The 25,071-nt window shown below is 54.1% G+C and overlaps 11 protein-coding genes across 11 annotated transcripts; 4 read left to right on the forward strand and 7 right to left on the reverse strand.

The window, feature by feature from the left end:
• Positions 1 to 100: 100 nt before the first annotated feature.
• Positions 101 to 1,724, reverse strand: NCS57_00135200 (Protein arginine methyltransferase NDUFAF7; the record flags this gene model as incomplete). Its single annotated transcript, XM_053051419.1, has 3 exons — positions 101 to 310; positions 365 to 1,341; positions 1,397 to 1,724. The coding sequence occupies 3 exons, from the start codon at positions 1,722 to 1,724 to the stop codon at positions 101 to 103; spliced, it is 1,515 nt and encodes a 504-aa protein (XP_052919934.1).
• A 741-nt stretch (positions 1,725 to 2,465) lies between these two features.
• Positions 2,466 to 3,806, forward strand: NCS57_00135300 (Cysteine synthase 2; the record flags this gene model as incomplete). The annotated part of the gene is made up of 1 exon (XM_053051420.1): positions 2,466 to 3,806. One exon carries the CDS (start codon positions 2,466 to 2,468, stop codon positions 3,804 to 3,806), a length of 1,341 nt encoding a protein of 446 aa, XP_052919935.1.
• A 660-nt stretch (positions 3,807 to 4,466) lies between these two features.
• On the reverse strand, positions 4,467 to 5,698 carry NCS57_00135400 (Transcription elongation factor; the record flags this gene model as incomplete). Its single annotated transcript, XM_053051421.1, has 3 exons — positions 4,467 to 4,475; positions 4,528 to 5,286; positions 5,555 to 5,698. The coding sequence occupies 3 exons, from the start codon at positions 5,696 to 5,698 to the stop codon at positions 4,467 to 4,469; spliced, it is 912 nt and encodes a 303-aa protein (XP_052919936.1).
• Positions 5,699 to 6,264: 566 nt separating this feature from the next.
• On the reverse strand, positions 6,265 to 9,888 carry NCS57_00135500 (uncharacterized protein; the record flags this gene model as incomplete). The annotated part of the gene is made up of 1 exon (XM_053051422.1): positions 6,265 to 9,888. One exon carries the CDS (start codon positions 9,886 to 9,888, stop codon positions 6,265 to 6,267), a length of 3,624 nt encoding a protein of 1,207 aa, XP_052919937.1.
• Positions 9,889 to 10,214: 326 nt separating this feature from the next.
• Positions 10,215 to 10,670, forward strand: NCS57_00135600 (Sm domain-containing protein; the record flags this gene model as incomplete). The annotated part of the gene is made up of 2 exons (XM_053051423.1): positions 10,215 to 10,397; positions 10,467 to 10,670. Exons 1-2 carry the CDS (start codon positions 10,287 to 10,289, stop codon positions 10,668 to 10,670), a joined length of 315 nt encoding a protein of 104 aa, XP_052919938.1. The 5' UTR covers positions 10,215 to 10,286.
• Positions 10,671 to 10,913: 243 nt separating this feature from the next.
• NCS57_00135700 (uncharacterized protein) lies at positions 10,914 to 12,184 on the reverse strand (the record flags this gene model as incomplete). Its single annotated transcript, XM_053051424.1, has 5 exons — positions 10,914 to 11,536; positions 11,592 to 11,775; positions 11,823 to 11,956; positions 12,015 to 12,072; positions 12,128 to 12,184. 5 exons carry the CDS (start codon positions 12,182 to 12,184, stop codon positions 10,914 to 10,916), a joined length of 1,056 nt encoding a protein of 351 aa, XP_052919939.1.
• Positions 12,185 to 14,136: 1,952 nt separating this feature from the next.
• NCS57_00135800 (uncharacterized protein) lies at positions 14,137 to 17,675 on the forward strand (the record flags this gene model as incomplete). Its single annotated transcript, XM_053051425.1, has 2 exons — positions 14,137 to 14,829; positions 14,883 to 17,675. 2 exons carry the CDS (start codon positions 14,137 to 14,139, stop codon positions 17,673 to 17,675), a joined length of 3,486 nt encoding a protein of 1,161 aa, XP_052919940.1.
• A 720-nt stretch (positions 17,676 to 18,395) lies between these two features.
• Positions 18,396 to 19,267, forward strand: NCS57_00135900 (Endoplasmic reticulum transmembrane protein; the record flags this gene model as incomplete). The annotated part of the gene is made up of 4 exons (XM_053051426.1): positions 18,396 to 18,416; positions 18,511 to 18,596; positions 18,651 to 18,803; positions 18,889 to 19,267. 4 exons carry the CDS (start codon positions 18,396 to 18,398, stop codon positions 19,265 to 19,267), a joined length of 639 nt encoding a protein of 212 aa, XP_052919941.1.
• A 458-nt stretch (positions 19,268 to 19,725) lies between these two features.
• On the reverse strand, positions 19,726 to 21,168 carry NCS57_00136000 (uncharacterized protein; the record flags this gene model as incomplete). The annotated part of the gene is made up of 1 exon (XM_053051427.1): positions 19,726 to 21,168. One exon carries the CDS (start codon positions 21,166 to 21,168, stop codon positions 19,726 to 19,728), a length of 1,443 nt encoding a protein of 480 aa, XP_052919942.1.
• A 541-nt stretch (positions 21,169 to 21,709) lies between these two features.
• On the reverse strand, positions 21,710 to 22,753 carry NCS57_00136100 (uncharacterized protein; the record flags this gene model as incomplete). Its single annotated transcript, XM_053051428.1, has 3 exons — positions 21,710 to 22,253; positions 22,330 to 22,462; positions 22,522 to 22,753. The coding sequence occupies 3 exons, from the start codon at positions 22,751 to 22,753 to the stop codon at positions 21,710 to 21,712; spliced, it is 909 nt and encodes a 302-aa protein (XP_052919943.1).
• Positions 22,754 to 23,012: 259 nt separating this feature from the next.
• On the reverse strand, positions 23,013 to 24,510 carry NCS57_00136200 (FAD-binding PCMH-type domain-containing protein; the record flags this gene model as incomplete). The annotated part of the gene is made up of 2 exons (XM_053051429.1): positions 23,013 to 24,332; positions 24,388 to 24,510. The coding sequence occupies 2 exons, from the start codon at positions 24,508 to 24,510 to the stop codon at positions 23,013 to 23,015; spliced, it is 1,443 nt and encodes a 480-aa protein (XP_052919944.1).
• Positions 24,511 to 25,071: the final 561 nt, after the last annotated feature.

Raw genomic sequence — 25,071 nt, forward strand, 5'->3', positions numbered from 1 at the left:
AAGGGGCATAGCTGATGATTCGGTTCCATAGAGGGGTATATATATTTTATCCAACCCGGGATGTATATCTACAAGTCATGCTTTTGGTTTGTTTGTATTTTTACACAGTCACAAGAACGCTGGCATTGCGGTAATGCGACAATAAGGGGTTCTCCCCGCTGCGAGTCTCGGTGTCCTCGACATACGCCCACTTGCGCATAAAGTCGCCATGAGACATAACGCGAGTGAGCTTCCCCGTGATGGCTCGGTAGATGGCCTCTGTGATCCGGAAGTCGGTGGGGAAGAGGATGTCAAAGTAGCCCTGGTGGACCTGGGAACTGTCAGTTTGGTGGATAAGGGGGATGGCAGAGTCAGGGGATCTCACCAGAGGCGTCGTGACGGGCACCATACGCCGCTTGTACCGTGTCTGGACGACGGGGGCATTCATACCCTTGACAGCTTGGGGGAGCCAGTCAAAGTCGGAGGTGACGAGCCGATGTGCGGGAAAGTACTTTTCCAGGACATCAAAGAACTGCATGAGGCGAGTGGGGATGAACTCGGGGTCAGAAAGGTTGGCCGCGAAGGGGACCTTTGTGGAAAGGTATCGCAGGGCGGCGTTGGTCGGATACGGCTTCGGGTAGTCGCCGCCAGTGGCAGCATGACGAACACGAAAGTAACGGGCAGCGACAGGGTCGAGCTCATGGACGTAGAACTCGTAAAAGTCGCCATCACCATCAATGAGGACGTGACCCTGGAGAGGCTCCTCGGTAGCGACGTCGTAGCGGATACCGTCGTGGGAGAAGTTGTCAAAGACCTCCATAGCGAGGAAGAAGCACGGCGAGGGCACGTACTGATCCCAGTCAAAGATGGAGCGGTTGACGATCTCGACCTTGTCGGCGTGGCCCCGGGACGCCGCCGTGGAGAGAAGGTGCCGGTTCTGTAGAGCGGCAAGGGAGGTCGAGATCTCGATGATGTTGAACTTTGTTCGGGCGTAGACCTGCGGGTCGACTTCGCGGATGTAGTCAAGGATGTTGAGCATGAGGGTGCCGCGGCCGGCGCCCATCTCGTAGATGAGGAGATCGTGGTAGGGGTAGGTGGTGAGTCGGTAGTTTGAGACGAGGTATCGGGCAATGGCCTCGCCATAGTAGGGGCGAAAGAGCTCGGTAGGTGTATGCCAGAGCTGCCGTGTCGGATTGTCGCCCTCACGATCATCGAGGATGTCTTCGAACTCGGTATATCGTCGTCCAAGCTCCGACTGGAACTCGAGCTCGTCGCGCATGGAGCCAAAGTCAAAAGGCTCGCCAGGGCTGAAGATAACGGCCTGCTTGGAGAAATATCCATACGAGGGGTTGTACAGGCTGTCTATAACCTCTAAGTCAGCCATTGATCCAAGGCAGGGAGCAGAGGTCAGCCTTGCCGTCGATAAAGTCCCGGAGCAGCATCTTGACCTTGCGGGGCCTCTCCCTGCGCTGCTTGAGCTCGGCCAGCGATATGTACGGGTACTCTGAAAACTCTGCGGACCGATCCTGAGGTAGAATATGCGTTCGCTGCTGCCATCGACTCTCGTTCTTCTTCATGCCGCGATCGCTCGAGGGACGGCCAGCGGCGTACATCCGGCTCTGGTGTGCAGCGCGGCCGGGGCCGGGGCGGATGCCATTGGGCAGGCGGGGGAGGTTTCCCTTGCAGCCCCGGGGACGGTGCCGGAAGAGCTGGCGGAACAGCTGGGCCACAATGGGGGAGTCCATTGCTTTAACGATGGCCTGGGGATATCGTCGGCATGAGGGCCCTTTTCGTGGTGTTGAGCACGCTGAGATATCGGCAAGAGTGGGTCCGGTGTGCCGGGTGTACCTCGGGCTGTTAGTAAACCGTGGAAGCTGTATCGCCAACGTTGGAACATGCGAAGAGTTGCCACTTTTAGACTAACGAAAGAGTTGATCGACTTATTAGTTGAGAGTAGATTATCGGTATTCTAGGACTATGGAAACATAGTAGTAGTTTAGTCAAGTTTCCAGATTTTGTAGGACACTCTACAGAACCTCAACGAACTACTTACAGTAGGAGCATAGCGATCACAGCAGTACCAGCGTCCATGTCACGAGACCATAGCTCCTAATGTCTCTCTCTGCTTCACCTTCAACGCTTGGAGGGGTAGCTTGACTCCGATATGCAACATCGATGCCAAGCAATCACGACACTTCCGCCTCCGGCATAACCAAAAGAAGTCTAAATCTCTTCAATGTAGCAAAATCATGACACAACCTCGACTTGAAGTCATCACGAGATGATGGCGCCGGTACAAGACTAGGGCTCCACATGACATCACGGGCGCACGCACCAGAGTCTCGTCATTGTAACTAACAATTTCCATCTTCACTTCAACCTCATCACCCATCGACAACCACAACGATGCGGGTATTTTAGCTTCAAGGGAAAATCCCCACTGAAAAAAGGCTTGGTTTTACCATCAATAGACCAAGATCTTGCAAATGTCCTTGAGCGATCACCCCAAGGCCTACGGCACGGCGGCCGTGGTCTTCGCCTTTACTACAGGCATCCTCGTCACCCTCGGCTTCAAGGACTTTTACCCAGACCTCGAGCGTCGCTACCAGCGCAAGCGCCGCGCAAACTCGGGAGGTTCACGCCGGCCGAGTCTGTTCTGGGGTGCACCTGTCACCCTCGAGGACCACGAGTCGGAGCCATCATCACCGTCGCCGTATGATGTCGCTCGCAACAGCTTAGCCTATGGCATAGAGGGCACCATCGGCAACACGCCTCTAATCAAGATCCAGTCCCTATCCGATGCCACGGGCCGCACCATCATGGCCAAGGCCGAGTTCCTCAACGGCGCTGGGAACAGTCCCAAGGACCGTGTTGCACTGAACATGATCAATGAGGCCGAAGCCCAAGGTCTTTTGACGCCACACCAAGGCGATACCATCTACGAAGGTACTGTTGGCAGCACGGGTATTTCACTTGCGACTCTCGCTCGCGCAAAGGGCTACCGCGCCCACATTTGCATGCCCTCAGACATGGCCCTTGAAAAGTCCGATCTACTTCTGCACCTCGGCGCAACGGTCGAGCGAGTGACGCCAGCGCCTATTACCAGCCCCGATCATTTTGTTAACCTTGCCCGGCGTCGGGCTGTCGAGCACGCCGAAAAGGCCAATGACGGCAGCAAGGGCTTCTTTGCGAACCAGTTCGAGTCTGAGGCCAACTGGCAAGCACACTTTAACGCGACGGGACCCGAGATCTGGAGACAAACCAACGGCGACCTTGATGCATTCGTGGCCGGTGCAGGAACTGGCGGTACCGTCTCCGGCGTCGCAAAGTACCTCAAGGAGGAGGAGAAGGCTACAAATCTCAAGATTGTCCTCGCCGACCCGCAGGGCAGTGGTTTATATAACAAGGTCCGCCATGGTGTTATGTATTCGTCAACAGAGCGAGAGGGTACCCGTCGGCGGCAACAGGTCGACACCATGGTCGAAGGCATTGGAATTACACGACTGACGGAGAACTTTGAGGCGGGCCGCGAGCTCATTGACGACGCCGTGCGTGTGACGGATGAACAGGCTTGCCGGATGGCACGGTGGCTCGTTGAACACGACGGCATCTTCGTTGGTAGCAGCAGCTCCGTCAACTGCGTCGCCGCCGTCGCCACCGCCATGACTCTTCCTCCGGGAAGCCGCGTCGTGACGATCCTCTGCGACTCTGGAACAAGACATCTGAGCAAGTTCTGGAAGCACATCAAGGAGAAGGGGCTTGAGGGCGAGGGCGAGGGCGAGGCGACCAACCTGTTTACCGAGTTAGGGATACCCGAGAAAGAATGAACAAGTCAAGGAAAGAACAATTTGTCCGGGTATTGATTGATGTCAAGAAGCGAGTGTCGAGTATGATTTGGGATCTGGTGGGGGCTTGTTCGACAGAGCCCACCACGCCTGAGCCAAGACCAACACGCAGCCATGAGCACCATCACCCCCAGCGCGAGATGCACAAAAAGAAACCACCGACACCGCCATGGATTGGATGGCAAAAAAAGCAAAAGAAATGCGTAATCTGGGAATCGAACCCAGGGCTCCCCGACGTTACTCGAATGGCAACGGAGAATTTTACCACTAAACCAATTACGCTTCGTTGTGGTTGTTGAGTAGAGGCCATCGTCAGAGTGTCCATGAATTCAGTGCGGAGAGTTGTCGAGACATGGACAGCGACTTCAACGTCTATTGTCACCAAACTTTTGCATCCGGCCAGAAATACCCTTCGGATCTCGTTTCAAAAAGAAATAAAACTAGGTAGTGTGTTGGTAAGAAAACAAGAGAGAAGAAAGGTATCTCGCGCCGTAATCTCTCCTTCTTGATACATGTTTAAGTCGCCGCTCCAGTTCCCGTTAACTCCATGACCCTCCAATGTGTAGTGTAGCTCAGCTAGCTGCACGCAGATGCTGTCTGCGCAAAGCAAAATAAAACGCCCCCTCCAACATCAACATCAACTTAAGAGAACTGTGACTGTGTGAGCTTCATGTTTGAAAGTGTAGCCGAACAGTAAACATACCTTCCATCGGTGTCCGCAAGCCATGCATTCGCAAAAGGTCGTCATCGGTTCATCGGCAGCTCGCGTCTGGGCCTGCGTGTAGCTGACCTTCTTCTTCTTGCAGCGGCCGCACTCGAGATCTTCGCTGATACTCTTCTCCGCCATGGGCACCTGAGCCTTCTTCATGTTCTCCTTCTCCAGCTCAATCTCCTTCTTGCGCTGGTCCTCGCTCTTGAGCTCGTCATCCGTCATGACCACGAACCTGTCCGCCGAGATGTCGCCGCTCATGACACGGCGGCCGAGGTCCTTGTTGGACTTGTTCTTGAGGTTGGTAAAGAGCGATCGAATCTTCTTCTTATACTCGGGCGTCTCTCCCTTGTTGCGAGTGTAGGCAGCGTGCTCAACAGCAACGGCCTTTGCGATGACGTCGGACTCGGAGGCAGTTGAGCGATAAGCCAGTCCGTTGTAGATGAGACCGATACACTGGTTGCGGACAGTGGAATCGGTGCGCTTGATATCCACACCATCGCTGTCGTACTTGCGCTTCTCGGGGTCGCCCTTGAAGGCCTTCTTGGCACCACCGGACGACGACGGCGGCGGAGCGGCCGGAGACGAGGTGGGAGCGGGAGCAGGCGAGCCCATCTTGGCCTTGTGGAGCTTCGAATTCTTTTCTTGCTCGACAAGCTTCTTCCATTTGGTGACGAGTTCGGCGGCGGCGCGGGCGATCTCCTTGTTGGAATTGGAGCGAAGTTTGCCGACAAAGACACCGGCCCTTGTAGCCTATCGACGGTAAAACCACAAGAGTTAGTTTATGAAGACGGACAGAGTGAGGACGATGACAAGTCGTCTAGACAGCAGAAAACATGACCAATGCAAATGTCTGGACCGGGCGCACACGCATCGAGATCCCGGGGGAGTGCGATCACGCATTTGCGCGACAAGACCAAAAGACCAGGCTCGCGCGACAAAGGGGAAATCTATATACTCAAGAGGACATGTGCGACCAGCGCAGCCTCTCCTCCTGCTTTAATCCCCATCTTCCACGTACCCTCAGCATCTCCTCGGTGGGGGAGGCATCCTTCTTGAGCGACTCCAGCAGCTTGATGGCGTTCTCGGGGGGTTCGTTCGCAGCGACGCACTTTGTGAGCGCCTTGACGCGCGAGGCGAGCTCACGTTCATCCATGGACGGCATGGTTCAGTATAACGAGTGCGCGCGCGCAAGAGACGACAAAATCCAACAAAGAAAAAGAAAAAAGGCAACTGGGGAAATTTATAGAGGTTGGGGTGAAGTTGCACACCACATTTGGGGATGGGGGGGGCTTTCGCAAACGCACGCCAGAAGCGTAATGATTGGCACGTGAGCTGGGAAGAGCGTTGGATTTTTCCGTGGTTTAGCCCCGACGGCGGAGGTGGCTGTGGAAGCAAGCTTCGGAGGTGGAGGAGGGGAGGGGTCGGAAGCTGTCCCGGTCAATGACAGCTGCAACAACGGTCACTCCAAGTCCGAGTTATTTCCACTTTACCTGTTTTGAATGATCAATTTACAGCTTCATTTCTTGAACGGGTGATAAAGCTAGATTTTGCCCATTTCCTGGCCCTCCTTGGCTTGTCGCTCGCAAGAGACATCCATAACAGCATTCATCTGCCAATTGATCAGGAATGATGTCATTGATCGAGTTGTGAATAGCTTCAAGTCCAACATCAACTATTACAATCGCTCGTACTACACTGGTACAAATCATTTCTATATCCCATCAATGCTCACGAGGCCCTTGTTCGTTTTCTGGTTGCCTGAGCTGTATCGCCCTCTTCTTCCTCGTCAACTTCTTCAGCATCTTCATCCTCATCCACCTCTATCGCATTCCTCCTCGAAGCCCGTTTCCGCTTACCTCCTCCATTCTCAGCGGTCCTTGATGATTCGCCAGCCGCGGCATTGGCCTTGAGTCTGCCCACAGCTGCAGCCATTCTCTTGCTTCCCTGGGCTTTCTGCCTTGGTGCGAACGCTTCCTTGGCACCCGCTCCCACGCTGCCACCAAAGAACCTTGTGATATTGCTCTGTGTGCCTTCACGGTCACGCTTGTTCATGTCCTTGATGACTGGGACAAGCACTTCATCTGTCCTTTCCTTACTCCAACCAATGGTAGCCATCAAGAACTGCCGTAGGCCCTCGACATCCGGCACACCCCATTGGAATGCCTCGCTGTTGTCGTCCACCTCTGGGTTCAGGTACGCATCATAGACAGCTGGGCTGGGGAACCCAGGGGGTAGGAAGAGCTTGGTGCCCTGCGACCTGCGAAACTTCTTGCGAAAGGGGGACGAAGCATCGGCCTCCTTAGGCCGCGATTGCGATTGCACTTCCTTCCACCAATCGCGAAAGTCCTCGAGTCCAGATTTGCCAGGGAACTCGGATAGAATCTCAACCGCCGTGACCGGTCCGACTCCAGGCAGACCCTCCGTATAATCCGAACCAAGAAGTTGAGCAAGTGAGATGAGCTGCTCGCGAGACAAAGACAGCTCCTTCTCGAGGTCGCCTCCCAGATAACACTCGACAAACTTGTTGCTGTTGAACATGTTCTTGTAGACTCTTGTACCGCCAAACAGAAAAGTATCCGAGTCGTCAGTCACGATGCCATCAACAAGGCCTAGCTGCACCAGCTCAGCACATTGGGCTTCAGCTTCCATGGGCGCAGTGATATAAGGTATGCCAAACAGACGAAGGAGGGCCTGGCATTCCGTGATCATGACCTGGGTAACCTCGTCGGCATCTCGGCGGTCCTTCTTTTGCTGACCCCGTAGGGCTCGTAGCTCTCTCTCGTAGTCCTCTTTATTCTGCTCCGCCGACTTGTTGTTCAGCTCACTGGCAAATCGAGCATGCTCTTCAGCTTCCTCGGCCATTTGCGCCATGAGTTCTTCGTCGCCAGGGTCACTGAACTCGTCGTACTCAACATCGTCGAAAAGTCCATCATCTGGAAGCTCAGCATCTTTATCTGCCCCATCTTCCACTGGCGCGCTGAGAGAGGGGACGTCCTCGAATACAGGAGAAGGGCTCTTCGCTACAGTTGGTTCGGCCATAGTGTCCAGTGGCACCACATCCTCAAATTCAGGCTCAGGGGACTCTGACTGTCGAGTTTTATCCTGTTCCTGGGTTTCCGTCTCGTCCAGCTCAACATGTTCCAGGGCGCTTTGCGCCACGGGGTCAGGCAAGGGTTCTTGAGGCTCCTTTGAAGCAGGCTCGGGGCTGGCTTCCAAAACTTGAGGTGCAGATGAGGCTTGTGGTGTGGCATCTGGCTCACTGCCGTCAACATCGATGACGATCGGCACGTTTCTTGTTGATCTCTTGGGCGATGGTGGCTTGTCCAAAACCTCGATATCACTTCCATCATCTGATGAAGAATCAATCTCGATGAGCTGATCTTGCATCTGCCGACGGTGAAGCCTCTCCTCCTCCTCGGCCGCCAGCCTGTCCGCAGCATTAATTTCACGCTCCACATCTTGCTGCTTCTTGAGTGACTCTCGGATGTCTGTATTGTCTGCCAGCCATGGTGGCAGAGGCTTTGGGGCATCATCATCCAGCTCCCTCTCAAAGCCACCTGCCATGTCGTCCACTTCATCGACCGGCGCTGGGGTTTCTTGTGGATGTTTATTCTCCTTCTGGGTCGTCTTTTTCCCGAAGAGAGAAGAGCCCCAGTCTAGCTTAGGGAATGGCAATGGCCCATCAAACGGGTTCTTCTTGTTCTCAACGACTGGTACGGGTTGCGGACGCTTCTTTATCCTGGCTTTGGCGAGAACCGTCTGCATGTCTTCATCGCTATCGCTATCAGCAGTAGTACTAGGCTCTTGTCGCTTCGGCACAGCTGCGCTGGCTCGGTTGTTGACAATATGTGCAATCATCGAGCCTCCTTTGGCGGTGATGGGCTTTTGCGCTTCGACGGATTTCTGTGTCCACTTGGGTGCCTCGATGGGCACATCCTCGAACTCATCGTCGTCCTTTGGTTCTTGCCCCACTCCGTGCTGGTTTTGTAATGACAGAGCAATGGCCTTGTTGAGGTCATCTTCTTCATCCGGGTGTAGTGTGTCCTGACGTGGCTCCTCGAAGAGATCGTTCGTATTCCCAAGATCACCACCTACAAACAGAGACCCTTCCTCGTTGGTAGTGGGCTCCGTTCGATGGCCATCGTAGAGTTGCTGGCGTCGGGCAGCCATATCCTGTGCTGCTTGGGCGCTGGCAAGCATCGCTGCCGAAGGTTTTGGCAGCCTGTTCAGGCCTTCGATAGGGACATCCTCAAAATCCTCGTCATCCTCATCTTCGTCGTCCTTGGATTGATACTGAACTTGGATGGCATCCACATCAATTGGCTTGTGTGCTTCTCCAATGTCCTTGTCCCTGCTGACCACGCCCAAGGCCCATCCGCCTTCAGCGCCCTCATTCTTGACAAGAATGTACTCTCTGTTCTTTTCACCAGCAACACGTGCGTTGACACCGAGAGTCAGATCGGTGCCAGTCATTCCAACCTCAAGCATCAGGCGTTGAGTAAGGTGGTTTCTCTCCTTGACTCTTTCGATCTGAAACCTAGAAAATGCCATCCGATCGGGAAACATGTCGTCCAGCTGTTCCTTACTAAGGCCCATTCGCAGTCGACTTCTAAGTCTCGCTGCGTTCAAGATGTTGTATCGATCCGGGGGCGGCAGACTCTTGAAGAACTCGCCGTCAAAGTCAATCTTGCTAAAGTCGTACAGATTGATGTCCTCTCCGTCATGAAACTGTCGCGCGTATTCTTCCAGCTCTTCTACACTCATGATTCGCGGGTCGTCAGGCTTCCCCATTGCGGCGATACCGCCTCCATCAAGGTCCGGTAGATGGTAGGCATCTTGCTTGCGAAACGTTCTGGCCTTTTGTCTCTCCTTCTGCGATAGGAGCACTTCGTCCTCGTAAACTAGTTGGCTGACATCAGGGATTTCCTCCTGTTGTTCCTCTTCTCGGGCAGACACATCACGATCTCTGTCTCGTCGCCTGCGATCCTGTTCCTCCTCGGCAATGCGCTGCATCTGCACGGCGAGTAGCTTGCCGGCCGTTCGCACAGCATCTTCGCGACGGCCTTCTCTTCTTCGCTTTCGCTGTTGGATCGTCTGGCGCTTGAGAACGGGGGCGCCGCCATCAAAGACAAAGACCGGCTGGATGCCGAACCAGAGGAGCTTGCATATGCGACGAAAGAAACCAACTACATGCGAGTTGCGCAAGGCGTTTCCTTCCTTGTCGCGCACAGCTTTGAGGAATTGGTAAATCCAGATGGACGCATCAACGGCGAGACGCTTGCGATTGAGAGTCGCGAGGTTCGTGGGCCGAGCGCATGGCTGGATAACGGTCCAGAGGCCGTTCACACCCATGACGGGATGTCACCGTGAGCTTGACGAACGATTACAGGCGCAGGGTCGGGAAGGCACGAAGCCTAGTCTTCAAGGGTAGGGCCCTCGTCTCGCAAAGTCTATGATCATGATCTAGCACGGCCTAGTCGAGCAAGACCTGGTAGGCCGAGGACAAAGTTGAATGAATGTGAAGGAGGAAGAATGAAGGAAGAAGTTGTAGGCAACCATTGAGCTTTCACGCTCTCCCTAAGCCAGCGCGCCAGTGCCTGTGCATAACGTCAGCGTGGGCCTATCGCGGCTAATCCACTGGCGAATGGTGGCTCTAGTCTAATTCTTCAGAGAATGAGCGGCTCCCCCACGTTCACCTTGGACCTTGTCCAACTCTACCACGCCCTCTATTGATTTCGCCGCCTGCGGAAATGGACTCGGAGCAGGCTCGAGAATACCTATCGGGTATTCTAAACAAGAACCTGCGTGTATACACCACAGATGGTCGCCTATTCTGGGGTGCTCTAAAATGCACCGACCCTGTATGTCTCTCAGAACCCTCCAACTCATGCGTCACTGCATTGACATTTGGCTGACATTTGAGGGCAAAGGATAGGAACATTGTTCTTGCTCATACATACGAGTACCGGCAACCGTCATCTAGGCAGCGTGCAGAAGCAGCCGAGAAGGCCGGTGGCGAAACAATCAAGCTTGACATGAGCTCCCGCTATCTGGGACTAGTCGTGGTGCCTGGACATCACATCGTCAAGATGGAGGTTGAGGAATTTGCGAGCCAAATGCGGAACCAGATTTGATGATATCAATGAGAACATAATATTAGTGGCTAAAAATACAGCAACAAGGCTACTACAAGAGAAAGTGCCCAATCAGCCTTTTACAATCCATCCTGCCAGAAGCTATCCTCAACGCCTCATGCAACCTAGGTCGCATTCCCGTCATTACAAAGCCTAGGAGAGCATAGTACAGCAGCCTTTCGGTGCTCTCCCATGGAGTGTGGCTCTTCTGCCTACGCTCCCGTTCCGCACCGGCGACTTTCTCTAAGCGGCGGCAACTTCCTGGGTGCGTCCACGGGACTCGCCGTTCAGACCACCATCACTGTCCATGATGGAGCCTCGGACATCCTCCTCATCCTCCTCGTCGCTCTCAAGGTCATGGTCCCGTGCCGTCCAGGAGCTTCCATCGTTGAGAGGGACGTCCTGGCCAGAGAGATCATGTCCCTCGCTCCTAGCACGGATGTTGTTTCGGCGTCGCTGCGACAGAGTTCGTGCGCGGGTCGAGAGCTTGGACGAGACGACAGCATTTGATGTAACCCAGTTGGTGAGAGCATCCTCGCAGTCCTGAATAATAGCCTTGCTGGCCTCGTATCCGTCATAAGCCTGGCGAGTCTCGCCGGGGGTGACTGGGGTGTCATCGATGAGCTCGAGGAGGTGCTTTCCGTATCCGGCGATGATGGCGACCTTCTCACAGTGCTCGCGCAGAGCATCAAACTGGTATGTGTAGGCGGCCTTGACCTTTTCGCGAGTGATGTTGGACAGCTGGGCCTCAGCGACGAGAGATTCAGCCTCGGCTCGCACGAGCTCCTGTTCGAGGACGACGATCTTGGGAGAGTTGGGCTCCTTGTATTTGAGCTGGGCGATCTGGTCCGTGATCTTTTGCTTGCCTGTTCTTGGTGTCAGTAGTGTTACCTCGAAGCTTCGGGCTTGGGCAATTCTTACGGTCACGGCTAGGCTGCACCGACGCCTCAATGTTACGGATGCTCTTCATCGTAATTCGGTATTGGTCGTATCGGTCCACGTATTGGTCTTCGAGCTCGCCGATTTCGTAGAGCAGCACACCAAGCTTGTCGGTGACGTCAGAGACATCTTCGTCGCCGGCCTCGCCCCAGATGGAGAGTTGTTGCTACCAAGGTCAGTGCCTCATCATGAGCGAAGGTGTCATGAACATACTGCCACTTCCATCCGCTCGCGGGCGACAGTCTCGAGACTGCGCATCACGTTCTTCTCCATCTTGACCAACTGGGAGAGCTTCTTAGCCAGGTCGGGCCCGAAGGCGCCGCCGGCATTTCGACGAAGGGCATGTCCTGTAGGACGAGAATTGTTAATTTCGAGGAGCTCGTCGCGGGGCGAACCCAAGCTTACCGAAGCTACCCTTGAAGAGACGGCCGGACTTTGTCGATGACGGAGGAGGGGGAGGGTTCTGTGGAATGAGGTCAGCTCTGGCTCCGTGACGCGCTGCAGCAGATCAATCATACCTGGAGCTGGGAGGCAGTAGGCGCCCGGGTCTGGCGCATAGAATAGGTGCGATGCATGTTGATGGCGATGATGCGACAGGCGGTGGAGCTGACAGATTGTTTCGACCCGGAGACGCAGGGGATAAATAATACTGAGTGGGGATAAACGTGGGTTGATGGACAGCTGCAGCACTGAGAAACAAGGGTGAGATGTCGGAGAAGGCACAGAAGGAAGATCGAGTCCGGGCCGCCGGGGAACGTTATATGAGAAAACCCAAAAACCTGGCAAGCCTAGAGGTGGTGTTGTTGCTGCGGAGAACAAGATCGTCACCTTTTGGATGGCAAGTTGAAGGCGACGTCATCAAAGCTCCACATCGTCAGAATTGCGACCAAGGCTGAGTTACGAGCGGGCGCTAAGGGACAAAGTACTTGTACGAGAAGATTAGCCATTTTTTACGACGAGGGAAAGTACCGCTACCGGATCCCAAGCATGTCTCAGGTCTACGTCGTTCGATTTGGCCGCCAAGTATCCCTACCTGCGCATCCGGGACTGGGCTTCCCTCGAGTTGGCTGGCCATCCCGCATGCGGCTCGCAGCCACCAAGCTTCGGTCATTTTGGGCGCTAGTCAGCGTCTAAGATGAAGTATGACGGAATTGAAGCCAAATATTGGGGTCCTTTGAGCGTCTGTGGGTGGGTGACGGGCTCCTGAATCGAATGCCCCCCGGCAGTTTCCAGGCCGAAAGAAGGGGTCAGGCATCGGACCCAGCGGATCGCATCCATGCTTGGATGCTTGGTGTTGATGTCAGTCATGAAACAGGGTCTCATCTGGTGATGAATATGACACCTAAATAGGCATGGGCCAGTTTGTAGAGGCTGAGCAGAGGTTGTGGCATTACTTATGCACACGCGAGGCTTCAGGGTAAACGACCAGTCCAGTTCCAATGTTGGCATGGAAGGATAGGAATGCAACCTCCATGGGAGTTGACTGCCTGGTGTTTATTCTCCTTTATTTGGACCCATGGCACTGAGTAATCTTTCCCTGGGCGCACTCTTCCTCTGGTTATGGTGGGTTGGTATTGTTGGTGAAGTCAAGTTGCAGATATCCTGATCCGGGGATTCCGATGGATTCAATTAGACTGTACCTATGGAGACGAAGCTCAGCGATAAGCATATTCTACCCCAAGGACACCACCACCAATAAGATCAACCCGACGAGGGGATATATTCACCATCAGCAGAACTTCCTTCACGTGTTAGCTTTATTTCCACACTTTTTTTCTTTGTTTAAATCTACTCATCATTCAGTCACAGACTTTGAGGGAGTTATCAAATTGCGCCACAAGAGGCCAACCTTGCGCATGAGGTCCAGCCTTACAACTAAAAGCCTTGCGCAATCTGCAATAATCGAATAGAAAAAAAGACAGCAAGAGAGTAGTAAGCTCAAGCAAGCCGAGAATACAACTCATCCCATCATTTAATTATGGTCAAAATATTCAATGTCTTGTCTGGATATATAATCCGGAGGGAAATGATTGCTCCATCGAGAAAGCGCGGCCTCCACACTCGCGCTAGACCATGTTGGTCAACGCGCGCCCCTGTCAAGCCCCTGCAGACTCCTCTCAACGCGTGTGTTGGACACTCATTCACCACTCACTCTCACCTCGAATCTCAACGACAACACAACATCGCGAGCCGCAAATATCATATTTCGCGCATCATTAGCCCACGGCGCCAGATTTAACCGGGTAGGCAGCACGTATCAGACGGCCTTGTTCGCGTTTGACGGCGCTACCTGCTCTTCTCCGGGCTTGCATTCTCGTCTCGGCCACACGCGTTTCCCGGCGCTGGACAAACTCCCGCTTCCTTCAACCTACAACTGCCAGCTCAAAACAAACCTTATCCTGCATAATTCCCTTGTTCCTTCCCGACTCCCAAAGGCAGAAGTGTTACCCCCGCAGAATGGTTGCAGCTGCAAGTGAAGGCGAGGGGCAATCCTAAAAAAACCTTGACAAAGTTGTCAGCCGCAGCCATGGCACCTGTCGACCACATCGACTTGACCTTGGAGTCGAGCGACTCTGAAGGCCACGCAATCCATTCTCGCATCTTCCCCCCCCCAAGATCGTCGCCGCATCTATCGCAGCGCGCAGAGACAACCACCGCCAGATTTGATCTCGACCCTTTTGCTGGTCGCCCGCCGGTGACAAATATCCATCACGGTACCATTCGCCGGCCCATAAGCCCGCCCCAGCTGAAGCGACCTGTGGTTGCCAACACCAGCCAAGGTGGCAACAACTCGTTCGAGCCAGCCCGTTCAGTGCCCACGGTGGCCAGGCCAGCACCCAAGACGACATCGACAAGCCCTAGTGTCGACAATGCCACAGACATGGCAAGACTGTCTGGTGTCGGACCTACCAACCCGCCGCCTCGACAGGTAACGCCGCCCCTTGAGCCTCACTCTCCCAAGCAAAGCCCGCAAACCAAAGCCACGCCTCCCAAATATCAGACGCCTAGGAAGCCAGAATGGGATGTCGCTGGCATCGCCCGCACCCTGACGACCTTTCGCCAAGACATCAAGGATGGTCATGCACGAATGACGTCCTACATCATCGAATCCACCAAAGCTACAGAACGTCGTGTTCACACAGGCAATGACCTCTTCGCCGGACTCGCCAGCAAGCCTGTGCCAGTCCAAAAGGGTGAAACTATGAGAATAAAATTCAAAGTAATGATCCTCCAACCACTGTGAGGCAGTTTGATATTAATGCCATGGTATAGGAGCACTCCAAGATGAAGAGCAACAGACGCGAAGATCACTATCTTATCCAGCGCATCCAGACTGATGAAGAACGCGTCCCCCGATACCGGTTCCATCACGTGGAAATCAAAAAGAATGTCCTCACACCAAACACAATGCTGACCTTTGTCCCCCATCTGAGGGATCTCGAGAGCTCTGAAGAGTCAAAGTACAATGTCTGGTTGCAGGAGCTGGAGGATATTGACCGCAAATCGGGGTTCAAGCCCATGAGCCGAGAAGAAAAGGTGCGCGTTACCGTCCGCTCAGAATTCGCCTCGACCGTCTCTCTTTACCTCGAAGACTGGCTGGACAAGCTTGCGCTCCCTGGCTGCAACAAGTCCACCTTGATTCGCTACATGGCAAGCCGGGCACCCGACGATGCAATCACCCCTCGACAGAAGTCCGACATTCTCAATTCGCATCGCCCAGCAGAGTCTACTACCCCGCCCGAAGCCAACAGAGCCGCCGAGATGTTCACCGAAGCCTTCCACCGTGTCTTTCATCAGGGTCAATCGCCCACAAAACAAATCGCGCTACGTGATGTCCTCCTTCTCGACGAGTCAGTTGACAGCATCATGGACTCGAAACCAACTGCCAAGGACGGCTCCAGCTCCCAGAACGAGAACGAGTTTGAGGTGGCCGAGTATGAACTTGGAAGTTATTGCATTCTTGGTTGTCTTATCTGCTTTAGCCATTCTTGTGAGCACGGAGAGTATGATGCTCAGAATTGCAAACGCACCGTTTCGATCATGCCTCGTCTCTCAGATACTCTCAAGCGACGCAGACGCCTTGCTTCCGATGGAATTAACCATGTCAATGGGAACAGCCACGGTCTGGGTCCATGCAAACGAGACTGCTACAAAACGCCAACCCATTCGTCCCTGAACCCCGACCATCGACCTTGGACCCAAGATGAGCGCACTGTCTTGCGAGCCACGGTTGCGACGACCGATGGAAGTCGAGTCAAGAGGGATCCGTTGTGCTTTATTGCCCATCTTCTCGACCGCGACTGTTCCGATGTCTTCCAAGAGTACGAACGTATGGGCGTCTCTCTGCCTACCCCCGAGCCTGTCAACAAGACACAGATCCGGACTGTTTCATGGTATGATCGCTTCAAGAAGGCGCTTATCGGCGACTGGGAAAACCACACCATCACTCATGAACATCAACGGCGTGAACTGTCTGAGCCCTGCTCTCACGAAGGGCCATGCACTTTGGAAAGTTGCACGTGTGTACAACACGGGCTCCTCTGCGAAAAGTTCTGTGGCTGCACGGTGGAAAGTTGCGCGTACAAGTTCACGGGCTGCGCTTGTCACTCGCAAGGCAAGACCTGTCTCTCGAAACAAAAGGACCGGCCGTGCATTTGTGTGCAGTTGAATCGTGAGTGCGATCCAGATCTCTGTGGAAACTGTGGTGCAGTGGAGAGAGCCGACCCAGAGAACGCCGAAGATGATATTCTTCATGCTACAGGCTGTCAGAACTGCGCATTGCAGCGTGGTCTTCCCAAGGGTCTTGCCTTGGGTCAAAGCCAGCTTGAGGGAGTGGGTTATGGTCTGTTCACCGCCGAGTTCATCGCGCAGGATGATTTTATCATCGAGTATGTCGGAGAACTTATCACTCATGATGAAGGTGTCCGCAGAGAAGCCAGGCGAGGCGACGTTTTTGACGAGGAATCCAACATCTCGTACGTCTTTACATTGTTGGAGAACGAAGGCATCTGGGTCGACGCAGCCATCTATGGCAACCTTAGCCGTTACATCAACCACGCGTCAGAGAGCGACAAGCGCGGGTGCAACATCACACCCCGGATTCTCTACGTGAATGGCGAGTACCGGATCAAGTTCACTGCCATGCGTGACATTGAGGCCGGCGAGGAGTTGTTTTTCAATTATGGCGAGAACTTCCCCAACCTGACCAAGAAGCTCCTCGACCATAAGGTGGGAGGGAAGTCTGACCAGGGCAAGAAGCGGACACGGCGGCCAAACCATGGAGAGGGAGTGGCCAGGAAAGCCCCCAAGGCGGACAAGAAGAAGCCAGGGAAGGGCAAGAAGGCTGCGCGCCTCGCTCTCGAGGATGAGGACCTGACGATGATGGATAGCCCTGGCTTCGCACTTCCGTCAGACCGCAAGCGCAAGCGTGGTGCGCATAACGACTCGGAGGAGGAGGAGTACCAGCCAACGGGAACGGATGCGACGTCCCGGGCAGGGACACCGTCGACGGGTGATTCTGATTTTGCCTCAGGTAAGGCCGGAGGGAGGTTGCGAAAGCGAACGCGACAGGTGCCGAAATCAGCAGCCGAGCAAGCGGGCAAGCCTCGAGGAGAGCCCAAGACACGGGGCAAACGGGGCGGCGCCAGACCCGGAAGTGGTAGGCCTAGAAAGTACCCACGCACGGCGCCGAAGCCTGCCCCGGTCCCGGCCACGATTCCAGAAGAGCCCAAGGCGCCAACGCCAGAGGAGGCCCAGATTGTGGTGCCGTCAACGACAACGACCCAGCCAGTGGTGACGGCGCTTGGGCTCCAGCCGCAACAGCAGCCTAATTCACACCCGGAATCGCAGCCGCAGTCGACGGAAATTGATGACAGTGTGGAAGATAACGACTACAGCGGTGATATTAGGGACGAGATTATGCTGCATAGTCAGCTTGAAAGAAGGGATAATGGCGGCGTAGAAGACGACGACGACGACGACGACGACGATTCCGATGTGATTGTCCGATCGAGGAGATATCGGCGTCCTTCGGCCAAGGCCCGGGATGATGGGTCATGGTCATAGGCACGGACGATAGGAATGGTTTCAAAGTCGAGAGGGCGGGGTTGTTGTAAGATAATTGAGGGATATGGTATGTATCCTATGCGTAATATGCTATTTGTGATTTGGGGTGGTCAGGTATAGATTGGGGGAGAGCCAAAGGTGAAAGAACAGGTAGCCATTGGCAGATGGTTATCTACACTATAGCTATACTAGGGCTCATTTTCTCTTGAAAATGCAATCGCATCTTTGTTGCTTCAAGGCCTTGATGGTGATGGTGATGGCGTCAGTGACATCATGTTTATGACTATGTGCATAGAAGATGAGCGCTTGTGACATAAAATGCACAGACTGCACAAGCCACAACTGAGAAAGTTGTGAATGCCCCACCATTCACGGCCCGCACTCCAGCCACAAACGATGACGTTGTCGATTCGAAAACGACGGAAGCAGCAAGCGCTACGTAGCTTGGTAGGCAGGTACCTTCCCTACCTACCTTGCCCACCTACGTAGGACAGCTTGCTCATGCCAGGCTGAACTGACCACCTTTCTTCCTCTTCTTCCTCCTACAAATACACTGCCCTTCCAGGTTGCGAGAGAGCTTCTTTCTTCCAAACACTCAATAACTCTTTCACGCACATACGCTCGACCCCCGCCATCCGAGGCCTCCATCTTCAGCTCCGATTCTTCCTCACGTTTTGAATCGCCCTTGTTTTCTACCCCTCCTCGACTTCCACCGTCGCCATGACGCTCTACTACACTCTCGTATGCGCTCCCATCTTCATGAGAACCGTTCTCATGCTGCCTACTGGGAGCTGTACGGTCGTCGCGGGATCATGTTGCTAATTGCGTGGCTCAGGTCTTTTTGTTGTTGGTGTTTGAGATGGCGCTGTTCATGCTCCTGATCATCCCGCTCCCCTTCAACGTTAAGCGCAAGATCTTTACGTACGTCTCTGCTCGTCCTTGTGTTGCCGGATAGCTTTGAACTAACGGATGCAGCTTCATCTCTGAGAACCCCGTCGTCGCCAAGATTCAGTACTGGATGAAGATCACCTTCATCTTTATCCTGATCCTCTTTATCGACAGCGTCAACCGAGTCTACCGTGTTCAGCTTGAGCTCATCGCCGCGTCGGAACAGTCTAAGCAGGGAGGGTACGTGACAAATTGCTTCCCTTCTCTATCCCACAACGACTCGAAGCTCCAAGTTTCATGAACCTTGCTAACCATGTAACTACAGCGCTGCCGTCATGGGTCACGAACGTCTCGAAGTCCAAGCCCGCAAGTTCTACTCTCAGCGCAACATGTACCTCTGCGGCTTCACCCTGTTCCTTTCGCTCATCCTCAACCGCACCTATGTGATGATCCTCGAGGTGATGCGTCTCGAGGACAAGGTCCGCGCCTACGAGGGCACCAAGCAGAACACCAAGGAGAGCGAGAAGCTTGCCGTCGCTGGCAAGCCCGGCGAGCTCGCCCGTCTCCGGGAGGAGCTTGAGAAGAAGGAGCAGGACCTGCAGAACCTTAAGAAGCAGAGCACTCAGCTTCACAAGAGCTACGACGAGCTTAGCGACAAGTATGCTGCCACTCAGCAGACTGGTGAGGATAAGAAGGGTATCTAAGCAATGTTCATGACATGCCATTATCCTTGAAGGGATCCTACCAATGGATCAACCGGCACTGGGTCCAGTGTCGCTACCGATCACAGGCAGAATCAGAGGCTACGTCAGGCCAGCACCTTTCAGGGTACATGAAGAAAACTACAGACCAGGGCTATATGTAGCAGAGGACGCAAAACAATGGGCGGGCATAAGGTTACCGGGCAAGCAACGGCGCAAAGTTGACGATTTTGGCGCGTATTAGGCTATCGATCGATCGACAATTTGAGATTGTATTCAATTTCCCAGAAGGATAGAATTATCAGGAATAGTGAATCTACCTCTGTGAAGTGTCATCGCTCTTGACCAAACTTGTTGGTGTCCAAGCCAATAGCAAAGTGAAGTTGATAGTAAAATGGCCATCGCCGTAACCCAGGGTATCCAGCATTATTTGGTCAAACTGCCTTCTGTCCAGCCCAATTTTAATAATCCATGTCATACTTTTCTGGAAACAAAATACCATTTGCCATTTCCAAGACTGAAAACTCGCAATCGTCCTGAGCATCATCCTCGTCCCATGGCAACAGGCCCATGGCACGCATCCCGTCGGCACCTCCGGCTTCGCCGACCTTTTGCACCGCCTCCTCTGCTTCCAAGGGTAGATCACCCGCGGGAGCACCACCAAAGTCGGGACCAGATTCGCCGTGAAGCAGTGCCTTGCGCTGACGGACGAGGTAGAGCGCGTTTGTCTGGGTCAGTGGGCAGGCGGGGAGATAGAGAATCGCCGTCGTGGGTAGATCTGGGCGACATCGGCGGTCTAGGGCATAAACAGCATCGCAATGCCAGACAAGATAGTCGCCCGGGGCGAGCTTGGGTATTGGGATCATGCTACGGTTGAGTTGGAGGTGAGGGTGGAGCGCTTCGTTGAGCTCTTGGGGGTATGAGGGGAGGGCGCCTTGGATGACAGACGAGGGGGGTTGTTCGAGAGTCCAGTTGTCTGGGGAAAGGAAGCTTGGGTGTGTTGGCGAGGACTCATTGGGAACAAAGAATGGCCGGAGTAGGAGATATGCAGTTGTGAGCCGTATCATGGGACACAAGAGGAGGGTGCCTTCGCCAACAGGGAGGTCACTTAGTGATATCCAGCCCTGGAACATGCGGAACAAGCTACATGAGCCATCGCCGTTGTACAGATCGCTCGTCACCTTGAGGCGAGTGCTGCTCTCCCATGGATCCCACTCCTCCCACTTGCCATCCCAGATGCGCTGATATGTTCCGGCCGAGCCGTAGCCGTCGGACTCCCAGCGCTCCACGCTCCCGCCGTCGACATAGACGCTCAGGGAGCAAGTTTCATCCTCGGGGTGTCTGATTCTCATGCGATCGGCATAGCTGACAGGAAAGTTGGGACTGACAAGTGCTGCCGGGTCGGATGATCGCCATAGGTTCATGAGGAAACGCTGGGCATAGAGCACGTTCTCATGGCCTCGAGCCTTGATCTGTGCAGGGGACCAATATATCCCGTAGAGATGCGGATCATGCGTGGGAAGACGCTGTGCTCGGGGGTCCTCCTTCAAGTATTGATCCGTTTCTGTCTTCCACTGGGCAGCTACATCATGAGGGATAACACCCCGTATGACAGCAACGCCCCGTTCTTTGAGTTGTGATGAAAATTCGGCGGCTTCCGAGTCCTTCTTGAGATGGTCAAACTCGATTGATGGGAAAATGTCAGGGCCCTTATTGGTAACAATGTCGATTTCTGTCTTCAGCTTGACCAGCAGTCTCGTCCATGAGGCTTTGATCTGGTCTTCCTTGCCAGAAATCAAGCCCCGTTTGATCCGTGCAAAACGGGAGGGAAGCGGAATAGCTTCAGTGGTTTGGGCGAACATGCTACTTGAGGGCCCATGTCGGTGGTGGCCATTGGACGCCATGTTGAACCCAGGAGTTGGATGACGAAACACAGCCAAAGCCTTTTAATTCTGAGAGCTTCTGCCCGTCTATGGGGGAAAGCCCGGCATAATGGGCGTTTCGTGGGGCGGTGTTGGCTTTATAATAGTTGGGTGCAACCCGCAGCGGCGCACGTTCTGATGGGTCGGACTCCACGATGCTATCTTTACCGTAACGTCCGTCTAGGCTAGTTATCTCGAGAGTTGTTCTTGGGGCGGGAATTCTTCGGTTGGAGTTGTTATTCTTCGGATGCTCACCGCCATGACGGGCCGGAGATCCGGTGTTGCCGCATGAGGTATCTTGAGTCTTCCAGCTATATCCTAATAGAGTAATCTGGGGGCCGGAACCGAATGATGCAGATTTAGCTGCGGGTGTCGTACGTCTTGAATGATCAGCTGCCAACTGGAAGACACGGCATTCTCTGTTGATGGAGCCTCGTGGGCTAATAGGATGAGTTTCCAATGTCATGGATCCGGGCGTGCAGCTGAGTGACTGCCGATGAGTCGTGGGTGGCTGACAGCTCAGTTACGCCTTGACTCGCTTCGATCGACGAAGTACAGGGGCCTCGTGGGTTGCATCGTCAGCCTTCTCAACTCTGGTGTCAGGCTTCCGCTTCGTTGAAGATGGTGCCCTGTTCTTCTTGGCCTCCTTGGAGGGCACCACATGGTCTGATGGCTTGAGCGAAGCTGGTCCCTTCATCAACACATAGGCAACCCTTTCCACGTCACTTGCTGCTACGTCAAGTCTCTCGTGTAGATCATTGACCGCGGAGCAAAGGGAGCGGTACTCTTTGGCGTTGTACTTGATAGGGCTCTGCTTTCCATCACAGCATAGCCACCAGAATGCCTCGTCGGCGAAAAAGATGACCCGAGTCGCATCATGAACGGCCAGGAGGAGAGACGCAGTTGCAGGGCCGATGCCCTTGAGTTTCGTCAAGACATTGAGGGCCGCGTCGATGTCGGTGTCCTCTTTGTAGGCATCAATGGCTTGCTTGACGATATCCTCAGCCGTGTCGGCGTCGTTTGAAGACACAAGCTTCATCAGTGTTGGCCTAAACTTTCCGTGGCGTCTATCCAACGGTCAGATCCATCCGCATTATTGGGCTTGGGTGTAAAACCACCACCCGCACCCGCACTTGCACTTACAACTTCCACTCGACAAGGGTTTTGATGTCATCAAGCTTCATCGGGCGGGTGTCCTTGCCAGGGCTGAACATGTCCAACGCGTCATTGTAACGATACTCGTCAAGTGCCTCCAAGGTCTTCTGACCAGGTTTGGCTGCAGTCATCAAGAGCTGAATTAGCGCAGCCTCCAAGAACACGAATTAAACGACATACCACCCTTGGTACTAGAGATCTCCTTGATGAGAGCTGGATATTGGCTTAGGAGTTGGTTGAACTCGTCGATGGTGATTTTCTCTGCAGAGACGATGGCAGCGTTGGAAGCCATCGTTGCGACGCGCCCTAGGATTCTAGGTGGGTTGAATTGAGGCTTCCGCCGCGAAGAAGAAGAAATCTGAAGATTGAGACGAGAGACAGGCTTGAACAATGTGCGATAGGAGAATAGCATGCCAGTGATGGTTGGTGAGCTTGGAAGATGAAAGATGGAAGCTGAGTTTGGAGGCGCGACGCGATTTCCGTGCTGGCCTTAGCACAGCAAGACAGCACCAAACCGGAAGGCACGCCATGAGACACTTGCACTTACACCCACTCTCATCATCTTCACCGAATCCCATCTTCACTCTTTCAAACCAATGTCATTTCTCATTGAATTATAATCTCAAGCCAAATTGGGCGTGCATTGTGTTTCGAATTCTTTCGCTCATCGCCTAGGCCACCCATTGCTCCTCAACCTCTCCCAACAGCTTCCACAGCTTGTCAAAGACGTTATCGGCATCATATTGCTTCTTCAGCGCCCTCAGCCGTCTAGCATTTGTCCCGAATGCATTCTCTGCCGAGACAGCGTCAGTACTAACGTAGTTGATGTAGTTTCCCACGCCGTCCTTGAGGCTGGCGTCGTTGTAGCCAAGGTCACGGGCCGCCTTCTGGTATTCGCGGTTGAACGCGCGGATCTTCTTGTCCAGACTTTCATCCTCCCACTTCCACACGATGCCGATGTTGTAGTAGTTGCCTCGCGAGTTAAAGGCTGTTGACTCGATGGGGACGGATCGAATCTTGCCGTGGGGAGTGCATTCGAGGACTACCATGCTACCCTTGGCGCTGGGGTTCTCGTCGATGAAGGCCTCGAAACGATCGCGGATTGCCTCAGCCGTTGACAACTTGAGAGGGAGGGTGAAGTTGCTGCCACCAAACATGTATCGGCCACCTGCAGCAAACATGGCGTCTCCGCTCTTGTTGACCGAGGGATAGGGCATAGGCCCAGTCTGCTTCGTGAGCGCATCGAGCTCCAACACTGGGGCAAAGTATTTGGGTCCATCCTCGACGGCATTGGGTCCAACGTGGGCCATCTGCACGATGGTCACCAGGGGACGAGGGCCCTCTGGATCCGGGCCTGGAGGGGCATGGGTGAAGCCGGCGATGAAGACCTGGTTCCCATCATTGGTTTCCTCCCACTTGTTGAGGAAATCGACCACGGCAGGGAGCTTGTCTTTGGCCAAGATGACGAGGCCACCCCAGATCTCACCCTGTGGAAATGCTCTGCTGGTGAACTGAGTCACAACACCAAAGCTGCTGCCGGCACCCCGTAGAGCCCAGAAGAGGTCGGGGTTCTCGGATTGAGATGCGGTAACGATGCTCCCGTCTGCTAGCACAACTTGGCAAGAGATCAGCTGGTCGATAGCCAGCCCGTGGAGGCCGGACAAGACGCCATATCCTCCGTGCAGAATCAGTCCGCCAACACCCGTGTGCGAGACGGTGCCTCCAACGGTCGCCAATCCGTGGGGCCAAAGGGCATCATCAACGTCTTCCCAAAGACAGCCTCCTCCAAATGAGACGGTCTGGGCGGCTGCATCTACCGAGACGTCCCTCATAAGAGCCAAGTCTAGGACTATGCCCTCGGGGGAGGGGGCGCTGGAGGATTGCGAGGTGCTGTGGCCGCCGCCCTTGACATTGAATTTGATGCCATTGGCCGTTGCGAATTTGACGACTGCGCTCGCTTCCTCGGCGGTTGTGGGCTGAGCTACTGCTGCCTGAATCCGAAGTTAGACCGTTCTGTGAGGTGAAGTTCGGAATGTTTCAACTCACAGCTGGTTTGACACAGGTAAGACTCCATCGCTGGAGGCTAGCTTCATATCCATCGTCTCCAGGGACTAGCAGACGTCCCTTGACCAGTTCCTTTCGCAACGCCGAGAACTTGTCTGCTGTCATTTTACTTAATTTTATGGGTTTGGTGAATTTGTACAGATGATCACGTCTGCAAAAAAAGCAGGACCTCGGGCGCCCTTTTATGCGCCTCTGGCTTGGGATCGGACCCCAAGCTCACCTCAGCGACGCCGAAGCTTACGCGCTGTGGACGTCGGATCTCAAGAATGCGGGGATCTCATATCCAAAGAGGCTTGGTTTGGATCCTTGGGATTGGCGAGGTTGTGTGGATGCAAGTGGTGGCGGTAGACAATAGCACGCCGCGGCTTACACACCCAGCATTGGAACGGATGACCGGTGCTTTCCTTTGTCGCATGTTCTTTGGTGGCAAGAGATACCTAACGGGTTTGGATTCTTCCAGAAGCAGAAGAAAGCAGATGAATTGCTCCCAGGTTGTCGAGAAAATGTCGTGGTTTCGTAGGGATTGATCGACAGTTGAGACATTGCCCCATGGATCCAACGATTGAAACAACGATTGGCTTTCAAACCGCTGTATTGACCCAGCGAATCGGCTCGAATCGGTGCGTCTGTTCTCCATTGCTCGCCTCTCCTTAGAGGCTATGCATT

Source organism: Fusarium keratoplasticum, chromosome 1 (genome assembly GCF_025433545.1).
Source record: "Fusarium keratoplasticum isolate Fu6.1 chromosome 1, whole genome shotgun sequence".
Classification (NCBI taxonomy): domain Eukaryota; kingdom Fungi; phylum Ascomycota; class Sordariomycetes; order Hypocreales; family Nectriaceae; genus Fusarium; species Fusarium keratoplasticum.